This window comes from Mycetomoellerius zeteki, unplaced genomic scaffold (assembly GCF_001594055.1).
Source record: "Mycetomoellerius zeteki isolate Tzet28-1 unplaced genomic scaffold, Tzet1.0 scaffold68, whole genome shotgun sequence".
NCBI classification, from domain to species: Eukaryota; Metazoa; Arthropoda; class Insecta; order Hymenoptera; family Formicidae; genus Mycetomoellerius; species Mycetomoellerius zeteki.
In genome coordinates, this window is record NW_017257697.1 from 406,783 (window position 1) to 418,819 (window position 12,037).

The 12,037-nt window shown below is 36.9% G+C and overlaps 1 protein-coding gene across 4 annotated transcripts in view; it reads left to right on the plus strand.

Moving 5' to 3' along the window:
- Positions 1 to 4,780, plus strand: part of alpha-Man-IIb (alpha-Mannosidase class II b) — a 203,620-nt gene extending 198,840 nt beyond the window's left edge. For all 4 annotated transcript variants that reach the window (XM_018457821.1, XM_018457822.1, XM_018457823.1 and 1 more), the window contains 2 exons: positions 1,098 to 1,566; positions 2,205 to 4,780. In XM_018457821.1, coding sequence (XP_018313323.1) covers positions 1,098 to 1,566; positions 2,205 to 4,350 — 2,615 coding nt within the window. In that variant the 3' untranslated portion in view covers positions 4,351 to 4,780. The remainder of the gene's footprint in view (positions 1 to 1,097; positions 1,567 to 2,204) is intronic.
- Positions 4,781 to 12,037: the final 7,257 nt, after the last annotated feature.

The following is a 12,037-nucleotide window of genomic DNA, read 5'->3' on the forward strand; positions in this document are numbered from 1 at the left end:
GGTGATTGAAATTTTGTAATAACCCGGGTAAAAAAGTTTTATATATGATTATATAAAATTATATCTACATATGTATTTGGACATATTTTTTATATATAATTATGTATAATTTTATATAATTATATATAAAACATTTTTTCTTGAGAAGAAATTTAAATTTGTATACAGTACGTCTCATTATTAGATAAAATTGTAAAATGGATGCCAGTAAATTAGATGTTAAAATAGAAATTGTAATTTGCTTTTTGGATCCATTCTTTATTAAGTAAATTTTATCCTTTTTTAAGGTTATGCTCGAAGTGACAACAAAAATCAATGCAATCATGTGTTCCTCTGAGTCTGCACTATTACTGCACTAATGCAGTTTTCATATAAACCTAGCACGGCGCTAGTGCTGCACCAGTTTTCCCAGTGAAAAACGCTATTAGTGTCTGAAAATTTATGACATTTTTTATACGTCTCACTTGAAAATAATTTTGAAATCGACTGTAGCAATAAATTTAATGTCTTAATCTTTTTTCATTTTATCTGAATTGCATTTTGCGTCACGAGATATAATTGTCTAAATTGATATTACTGTCTAAATGCTTCTTTGCAAGTATTTCAAGGAATTAAATTATTAAAATATTTTAATATCAAATAGTATAGTAATAAAAAAGGTATAAAAAATTATTATTAATTATTCTTGAAATGATTCAAAATACTTGGTATTTTTTGTAAGAGACCTCTGGCGATGTTTACAAAAAAAATTGTAGAAAGAACGGTTTTGCTAAAGTACCATAAAAATTTAGCTAGATACAAATCTGAAAATAATTTTGTTTGACTATTAAAATAATGTAGAACGTTTAAGCTGGTTACTAGAGTCAAGAACGTCAAAACTTTTTGTAATATTGTTCTTATCACGCTTAAGTTTCCTATAAAATAATTTTGAGTATCTAAATTTTTAAATACTTCAGTACAATCGTTCTTCCGATAACTTATAATTAATAATTAGAGCAATCGCGCTTAAACTACTTATTTCCTTTGTCAATGTATTTTTTAAACATATTTCTTCCTTCTGAAGTTATATAAGAAAAGTTTCCTTTTCTAAACTTCAGGTCACCAATGGCTGAAAACGAATCTGGACGTGATACCCGAGTCGGGTTGGTCCGTAGACCCGTTCGGCCACGGTGGTACCATACCCTACTTCCTGAAGGCCTCTGGCGCGTCCGGCACGGTGATTCAAAGGATACATTACGCGTGGAAACAGTGGTTCGCCAAAAAACAGTACGGTGACTTCGTTTGGCGGCAGCCGTGGGACCGCGACGGCGCAGCCGACATGCTCACCCACAATCAACCGTTCGACATCTACAACATCAAGCACTCGTGCGGCCCACATCCGCACGTCTGCCTCAACTTCGACTTCCGTAAAATACGCGGCGAATATACCGAGTACTCGGTCCGCGCCGTCGAGATCACGCCTAACAACGTCAAGCAGATGGCCGAGCTGTTGCTGGAGCAATATGCGAGAACCGGCTCGTTGTTCACTCACAACGTCGTGCTGATGCCACTCGGCGATGATTTTAGGTTTGCATAACTTTGTTTCGAAACTTTCTTCAGTTTTCATCATATTTGTATTTATAATTTAATTTTTGCTTTTATTGTGTATTTTTCTTTGTAAAGCTGTGCTTCGAAAAAGAGACGCATATATCCAACAAATTTTTTGTATCGTTTAAATTTATAAAATAATTAGCAACATAATTTAATTATAATTCGATAGAATAATGTTAAAATTTTTATTTGTACTTCAAAATATCATTAATATTGGAAAATATAATTAGTTGTTTTTATATTATGTAACATAATATATATTACTTTTTAAAACATGCATATAATACACGTATACATGTATCAAGTATTCTGGAAATATTTTTGACTTCCTTTTACATGAAGAATCATCTTCTTTTCGATTGTACCACGATTTTCGGAACATCCTGTATATATCAAGAAAAAATAAGATTGCTTCTATAATCTGGAGACACGGTAGTGTTTCGACGCTAAGCTAAGCGCAGCGACACTGCCGTGCCTCCTTTACGCGAACCGACGACTTGCGGCAGACTGAGACAATCGAATCTCGGTAACGGCTGAACTGATCAGATTCTACAATATATATGCTCAATCAATTTAATGAAACGTCACGTTTCCTATTGTTGTTTGTATTACAGATACGACCACGCGATCGAATGGGATCAACAGTACACCAATTACAAGATCCTGATGGACTACATAAATAGCCGAAAAGACGAATATAATGCTGAGGTGGTGTTTGGCACGCCGAAGGACTATTTCCACGAAATACAAAAGCGCGTGAGCAAGTTTCCGTCGTTGACAGGCGATTTCTTCGTATATTCGGATATTTTCAGTGAAGGTAGACCGGCCTATTGGAGTGGCTACTTTACTACCAGGCCATACATGAAGATTCTGGACCGCGAGCTCGAGGCGAATCTCAGATCTGCCGAGATCCTTTACACGATCACGCTAAATCTCGCCAAGCAATCCGGCAAGGATATAAAACTTTACGAGACGTATTTCGAGAAACTGGTTAAGGCGAGACGTAATCTGGGTCTATTCCAGCATCACGACGCGATCACCGGTACCTCAAAGTCTTTCGTCATGAAAGATTACGCGCTGAAACTCTTCGAGTCAATCTCGGATACGACGAGCCTACAAAGCTTCGCCATCCAGTCTCTCGCGGCCACCATCAGCGGCAAGTCGAATTCCGTCTACGTGTTGTCTGAATCGGATAGAGACAGCTACGAGAAGCTACCGAAAAAAATACCAATCGGCGTGAACAATCATGAGACTAGGAAAATCGTTCTGTTCAATCCACTGGCGCAGTCCAGGCAGGAAGTGATCAGTCTCAAAGTTACGTCATATAAAATCAAAGTCTTGGACCCTCAGAGAAACCCCATACCCTACCAGATCGCGCCTGTGATGAACGCCACGAGCATTACGCATGATGTATACGTGCTGCTTTTCGTAGCGGAGCTAAAACCGCTGTCGATCGCCACATACCACTTGCGGCAGGTCGACAAAGTGCCGGCGGAGGCCATCTCGACGGTGTACTGCAGCCGTTGCGGCAAAGACAATGTCTTTCCTATCAAACCGATGCAAGTGGGCGACGTGCAGCTCGAGAATCAGCGAATGAAACTACTGTTTGACGGGCAGACGGGTTTCCTGAAGCGCGTGACGAAAAAATCCACCGGCAAGATCATGCAGTGCGCCGTGCAGTTCGCTGCGTATCCTTCGGCTCAGTTCCATAGTGGTGCTTATCTCTTCATGCCTGATCCAAATCTCCGGGACACCGACAAGGATGTCTTGGAGGCATATACGCCGCATCAGAAGATCTACATTATCAGCGGTAACCTGAGTTCCCGCCTTACCGTGGAGTATGGCAAGTTACTGACTCACCATGTGGCGATTTACCATCGCGACGGCGGCCTCGGCGAAGCCATCTACCTACGCAACATTGTGGACTTCGAAACGCCACCGAAGAATCGCGAGACAGAAATGTTTATGCGTCTGCAAACCGATATCTCGAACGGCGATCCGCCCGAGTTCTACACAGATTTGAACGGTCATCAGATGATCAAACGTACCAAGATCGAGCGCATCGGCATCGAGGGCAATTACTTTCCCATCACAACCATGGCCTACATCGAGGATTCGAATCACCGGTTGACGCTCTTAGTGAACCACTGCCAGGGCGCGGCCAGCTACCAACCCGGCTGGCTCGAGGTGATGCTGGATCGTAGGACTCTATACGATGATTCACGAGGCATGGGTGAGGGTCTGCTGGACAATCGACGGACTGTTATTAAACATTGGCTGTTGCTTGAAGATATCAGTGGCGAAAAAGACAAATACTCGAGACCGTCGCTGTTCGCCAATCATCTGAGCAACACTCTCAATTATCCGGTGAATATTTTCGTGGTGGACGGTAATGAGCAAGAGGTCACGATGACGCCGGAAGTCCGATTACTGAGTCAAAGCTTCCCGTGCGACCTTCATCTGCTCAATCTACGCACCAATCACGATCAAAAACTGCCACATTTTCCAGTGAACAGCGCGCTCATGGTGCTACACCGGCAGGGCTACAGTTGCTCCGTGGGCATCGATGTGGCTCTGAAGCACTGTCCACTCATAGAGAGACTCGCGCAGGGCACTGCGTTCTACAAGCTCGACAAAGTCAACGTTACGAAGACGTCGTTGACTGGCACGAAGTCAGGCGCCCGCCTGAAAGACGGTTTTCAAGAGATCGGCCTGCAACCGATGCAAGTCGAGACGTACAATGTGAACTTCGTGCAATGATCCTAAGCCATAAGCCGATCGGCCGTCGATTTCGACGCGTTCGCGTTGATCGGTTAGCAAAATTCCAAGAGTACACAGGCGTCTTGCCCCTTCCAAATGACACTGCCGTATATTAATCGTGTTGAATACTACCTCTGACTCTTTGTGAAACGCGCGACGTTGTTAGCGGTGAAGAACGGAACTTTGCGGAAGCGATATTGCAGCGAAGGTAATCAATAATTTCTCGCGGGACGAAAAAAGTGACAAATAACGTTGACTACTCTAGGACAATTGAATTAAACAATTGACTTATACGATTGAATTTTATTAAAATAAATTTTTTCGTTGGGAAGGATTTCAAAAATCCTTTTTAATCAACTTTTTATTCCATAGGCATGTGAAGGAGGCATTTTTACAATTCTTTTGACGCTAATTCCGACAATGTACTCTATTGGCCTAGAAATCATATTCTCATACCATTTTCTTTTCTCTTATATCTAATTTCTTTCACTAATTTTATTTAGAAAAAAGGAGAAAAAAATTTTCTTCTTTCTCAGATCAAACATTTATAAATTTCGTTGTAAATTATTGAAGTGAGATCATTAATCATTAATGTAAGAACTTTCCACATCACTTCTCGAGTTTAGCTGAATTTCGCGAGACAATACTTCGCGTTGGTTGCATCACATTTTACGGGAAATTTAAAAAAAATGACAAATATAGGAAGAGTTCATGTGTAAATACTTTGATTGATGCAACACAATTAATTGCTAATCATGACAAACGTGCAACGCGTGCGTGCGCCATTGTACATATTGTTCCTTGTACGATGTATCCTTGCGTTTTATTAACGAAGAGAGGAATCGAGAGGGAGAGGGAAGAGAAGAGGCGAGAGATGTATACACGCAGATATATAAATACATTAGTAATTTACTCTAAACAGAGTCTGAGATATCTAATTAATATGTGTATATTCGCTGGAACGAGATACTTGGGAACACAAATTTATCTCGAGCTCTATTTTACTCATTTAATTTTTGAACAATTCTTCCATTATTCAGTACCTTTACCTCGCTAAAGTAATTTTAACTTATTTATTAAGATTTTAGACTTGGGATTTTTGACAACTCTGAATTTCTTTATTATTAACTTCTTATCGTGTAAAAATTTCTATTTTTAAATTTTATTATTCAATTTCTAATATAGTCATTGTTTTTCAAACGATAAAAATAATATTTCTGAGTCAATAATTTTTTACATTTCTTCACGAATATAAACCTTTTTTAATCGAAAAGTGATTTCACGGCAGAGATATAAAAGGGGCCAGAAAGTCAGGCCTATACAAAGAACAAAAGAATTAAAATTTTATATAGTAACTTAATTTTATCTGTTTGTGCGACGTTTGTCACTGTGAATAAATAAACAGCTGACCGACAGAAATTTCTTTTATCAAACGTGCAGAGGTATATGTGTATATATTGTATCGTATATGTATATATTACATATCAGATCGTAATTTACCCTAGACAATTACCGTAGATAACCTTTGTGATAGCGAAATGATGTAAAGAAAATCTTATACATCTATTTTCGTATGTCAAATATTTTGCTATCGACCCTCCCTCTCTCCCTCTCCGCGAGTATTGACAGTAAGTGTCTTGTTGTAGACGAAGGTGACGCGATTCCGAGGACGTCCTCTTCGCGTATCGTTTATTCTCGCAATCCGAGAATGTAATAAAATGTAATGCGTGTAAAATGAACTTGCGTGCCAGACGATGAAAAAATTATCTCTTGGAGATAACACGGGAAGAGCGAGTCTTCATAAGGTATAAATTATACGGAATTGTAAATAATTAAATAATTTGACGAATTCTTGTAATTAACGATCGTCACCATTGTGAAATCTATTTCTTTTTTTCAACTTCCGAGATATTTATGCCACGACGTGATAACCTGTCAAAAATCGATAACTATAAATACCATACTTTCGAGATGTTCTTTGTTATGAACGAATGCGCGATAAGTATTGAGATTTGTGTATGATAAATGTCGCAGAGAGATTTTGGTATGTATCGTCGCGTGGTGTTTCCACTTTCCAGCGATCTTCCACTTCCATGGAGAAATTCGAAGTGTCCCTTTTTGCGTAAAAAGGCTGTACTGTCGGTCCGATTTGTATATATTAGATTAATTAATGGAAAGTCGTGCAGCTTCCGTGCGCGAGTGAACCGTCGCATTCCTCCGAGGCGAGAAACATCGGAAGGAATGGGGCGGAAATTAGTTTCTTCGAGGGTGCAAGTAATATTGTAAAACGTGGCCGCTACTTTTGCGTAAAAACGGCAAAATGTTTGCCGTTTCTCCATGCACGTACTCATAATTATTATGAAGCAGCATTTTTTAATTTACAAAGATACGTTATCTACGTAAATTTTCTCATTTAAGATCGTGTTTATAAATACGATGCGAATTTATGTAAATTTCCCGGTGATTTTATATGTTATCTCGATATTTTATCGCATACGTGTAAACTTCTTGCCCACAATTCTAATGCTTGAATCATCAGATTGTAGAATTCATTCATTTTCATGATTAATTTATTTAGTTATTTACAATAATCGACATGTTTTACTGTCATATTATCACTAAGAGATGTAACAAGTTGCGATTAATTGCTTTTTAGCGGTACACGATTGTATTTATCGCGCCAAATATTATACATGTTTTCATTAAAAATAATCCGTTTTCGTTGCCAGTGTCAAATTGTTACCGTTTAATTCCAGTTGTAAAGTCTTTTATTTCTTAACGTGAATTATTTCAAAACGCAAAAATTGGGTAAAAATTTAATATCGAACGAAAACACGCAACTTCGCGTCGACAAAGTTGAAAAAGTCAGACGGCGGAAACATCCGTCATAATACGATTTGATTGCCGCCGGTAATTAAGCTTCGTAAAGCATTGGTTATTAAAATTTTTTCGATAGACTTATGGCTCCGATAAATTTCACGGTTCACGGCGCGAACGAATTTATACGGGTTTAACGATGTTGTGTAAATAGAGGATCGATGAAATCGTTAAACCGATAGATCGTAAAAAGTGATAGAAAATAAAGGATGGGCGGATGGGTGCGCGGGTAGAGTGTAGAAAGTTATTTCCTTCGAGCTCTTGTCACTTTTAATCATCGCCGTAGCACATTATCACGTTCAATCTTTGGCCAGGAGAAGATTTGCAAAAATAAATTTATCCGCTTATGTATATCAGCTTGATAGAACTATCCTTATTTCGAAGTATTATAATAACTAAATTGATCTCTTAATTGTATTTTTCGAACCGGCGTTTAATCAAGCGAACTAATAAACGGTATTATCTTATATTTTAATATTATCTGTTTGATAATATTTATTTCGATAGTATTGTTCTATTTGCACTAACGACACTGCCCACGACAACATATCCAGTCGTCCGCTCCATTTAAGCTTACACGTAACAAATCAAAAAAGAGCCTCAAGCAAAGAAATCTCGCCGTACAGTTCTATGGGATATGGATTCAATTCATTGTTCGAATGTTTTTCATATCGCGAAATAGCACTTCGTTTAAGAGCACCGTCGGATCTCTGCGTCGAGATTTCTGCAAATGTCGAAATTTCTGCAATTCGACAAATGCCCGAAATTGCTGGGCGATGAAGTCGCTCGGTGCCACAATGACTGTCCCTGTAACGATATTGTAACATACTGTATGTTTTGTGCCGTCGTTAGACAGAAAGAAGTGTTCTATATCACAAAGAATAAAGTTATATTACATGTTCACACACACGCTGTCGCTCGGACGATTCGCAAACGGCCCGTCGTTTGGAATCGCGCGAGCGCGGAATGCGCAAATGGCGATGATTATATACGATATTCCTTATGTTACAATGTAATATTATATTTATTAAATAAAATTAGTAACTGACGTATTTTGATCAGTCGCGTTGTTCTCTATGCCGAGTGGCCCTCCTTCGATAAAAGCAGGTAAAAGTAATCGTGGAAATTATTGAAAGATTCAATAAAATTTAATCTTTCATTGTCATATGGTCACATTTTCTTCGTTCAATACGGAATTTAAAAGGAGCTCAATTACTCTTTTTCATTCAAATAATATGTATAATCTTTCTACAAGTTGATAAGAAGGTGTTTGATATCTGCATAAATATGTACAATTTTTCTACAAAATTTTTATTCGCTTCTGAATTTTGTATACACGTGGTCACTTTTTTATCGTAGCTAATGAAGCACTTAAAACATATACAATCTTTTTGCAAAATTTTGTTGATAAAAAGATATTTGATAAGAATATTTGAAATTTGCAAGAACGTCGTGCAATAAACATGCAATGAATATTTTATTAAGAGGCTTGATTACAATTTTTCTTCGAATAATATGTACAATATTTCTGTAAAAATATTCAGCCTCTTCCCATTTTTTTGCATATACAGGTATATATGATGTTTGATAAGAATATTTAAATTTTGCGGGAACGTGCAATGAATATTTGTGTTTTCTTAATTAATTCTTATATGTAAATTAACTGATTAATGACGCAAACGCATAAATATCGACCAGTGTTCTTTTTTCTCCTTGTTTTTCCAGAAAGTATTAATAAAGAGGTGAGTATATAATTGCGAAACCGGAGGTAGCATCTGGACTAAACGTTAATCGATACCGTTCCTTGGCACATAACTTTCATTAATGGCGATTATACGATCTTTCTTGCAGCGATAAGTGCCTCACCTATGCCAATGTCTCCCGTACTGACCATGTAATTGAATTTACAATAAGATGGAAATTGCAAACGCGGAATCAAGAAAATTGCGAAAATTTCCATCGCGTGAAGCAGATTAATTTACATATTCCATCATCGACGACACTTAAGTCTCCTCCTCAACTCTGACATTCTTCGTATATTACCGATTCAGATAAAACTGCAAGGTCTAAATAGTTAATCAGATTATAAAAATGGCTTTGCAATTATATAAAAAAATGCAGAGATCGCATATTTTTTTTTAGTGCAATTACGTTTTATTCTAACAACTTCATATATTTTAATCTTTGTACTGTAGCAACGAGTTGGATTAATTTTATTTAAAACTTCTGTTCACTCACCACTACTATCTTAGATTATAATGTCTAAGAGAGAACTCAATAAAAATTCTTGCAAATTATATTTGAATAGAAATATTTTTTAAAAAACAACATTTACAATCCAGAGAATAGACTTGTAAATTATATCAAAAACGATCTTCTTATTTCGCGGAGATATTAAATTATTTTTATTTCTATAATATATTACTAATCTGACAGCTATGAATATAACTCATTTCATTTTTTGTTACATATAATTTATTTCTAGATATATATTGTAGTTACATAAGTATTAGTTAACAAAAAAAGATGAGTGTTCGGTATATTTTGCAATCGATTCTGTCGATTGCAAGTGTTATTTTATTGAATATATTATATATTAATATACTTTTTGTAAGAATTTTTATTTCCTTTCTTCTGACGTCACAATATGAGATAATGGTGAGTAACGGGAGCCTATCTATTCTTCATACGAAATAAGAGTGACGGAGAATAAATATTCGCTCCGTACTTGTATCCAGCTTCAACTACATTTTGGAAGATTACATTTTAGAAAAATTGGAAAGAAATCGTGTTGCCGCGCGAGATACAGTTTCGTATCTCGGGCTTTCGGGATCAAAAATGCTAATTTATAAAACACACGATGGATTTTAGTACCTCGCACGATGATTCAGCACGACGTAGGCGGAAAAATGGGATTTCCGTTGTCCAGGTCCCGACAGTTGGAATGAACATCGCGCGCTCGCGCGTGCCTTCGTTATACAAGTTTTAATTACAATCGATTCAATTTCCTTCTACGCCGAGGACGGAGTTTTCATTCGTCCACCCATCGGGTGACTTCGTCAGCTCGTTCATGAACCTGACACTCGTAATACTCCGTTTACCATCTCCGTAAGACGGGAGCGCGCGGACTTTTCGCCGTTTCGATAGCTCGTTGACGCCTGAAATGCGCGGTTAAGAAGTCTGTTTCACTTTTCTTATTCTTTCTTCTTTTACGGAAATTGTCGCTCATCGTGAGATAGAAGTCGCGAAGAGATTTCCTTGTAAGTTGTCATTTAATCACAAAGAATTCCATTAATTCTCTTTTGCATAACGGCAGAAATTTGCCAAGTTCTATTTCATAAAAATTAAATTTAAAAAAGTCAGAGGAGCATTATAGTATTTCTGATTATTTGCTTTTCTATTGAAAATGTATAATATGTATTGTAACGTTCGAATCAAATAAAGAAGACATCAGTCCAACTTCTGAGTATTAATTATTCACTAAGAAATTACCTGTGCTGACTAGTTCGATTCAAGATCGATTTTTTAGAAAATCGATTCTTTTATCTTCGATTCTCGATTTTGTAGATCGATTCTTAAGCTCCAATTATATCGACGAATCGATTCTTAATACCCGAGATCGATCTTCCGTGTACAGGTCGTCACAGAAAGGTTGTAACACGGTTTTTCCATGAGTTTCGGAATGCAGCTTACTCACCGAGTTAGTTCTTACTTATAGATCCACTCATTTACATTCAACCACTCTACGAGCAAAGCTGAGTTTCGAAAGACATTGAAAAAAAAGTGTTGCAACCTTTCTGTGACCGGCCATATGCATTGGAATCGTTTTTTTTTTCTACGAAAAGGGCTATAATATGCAATTTGTAATTAGCCTAGATTTTTTAGACCGATCTTTTGACATTCAATCTTTTGGTGAATCGATACTCGCGGTTGCGATTCAGGTAGATTAAAAAAATCGATCCTTCCGCTTAGATCGAACATCCCTAGTGCTGACTCTCACTAGTCTACTTTTATTTATTTTTAATATGTATTGTATTAATTTGAAAAAAAATAAGATAGCATTTTACTTTGCAGTAGTAAAGACTTTTCTTTTCTAAAAAAAAAAAGAATTCTCTATTCGACGATACTTAGGCGCCTCTGAAAGTGAATAATTTACTTTCTTTTTGCAGCAAAATTATACGCGCGCTATAGCTGATATTGTACTACCGTGCGAATCGGGAAAGATCGCGGAATTTATTCAAAGATATTCAAAGGAAAATGCCAGTGATTTTCCTCTCTGAGATTGACTGTGGCAAGAAAAGCTCGGCGGAACGAGCGTCGCTTAGCCGTCGGTTATGAATATTTATAAATTTTAACTCGCTGTTACATAAGTCTCGCGAATCGATCGAAATCTTTTCAGAAGATTGCTTTCTCAATAAAGCAGCATTTCTCGCATAAATAATCATAATAATTATGGTTGATTTTTTTTATTAGTCGGAATTGAATAACAAGAGCTATTATTAGAGCGAAATATTTACAACTAAAATCTCCAAAAAAAACTGTACAAGTAAAGAAGAGTCTAGGTACAAGAAAATATTTCAAAATTAAATTATGAAAATCATTTTTACGACAAAAGTTAAACGCTCATTGGTCAATGCATAGCTCACGTTATTATTCCTTATCGTGACATATCCTGTGTAGGACATTAAAAAGACTGACTTTAATATAAGTAATATTAAATCTTATAGGACTGTATATGTGAGAAACACGACCTATAGAACTCAATGCCTTAAACGGAGCTCTAGCTGGATCTCAAGTGCTTATATAATTC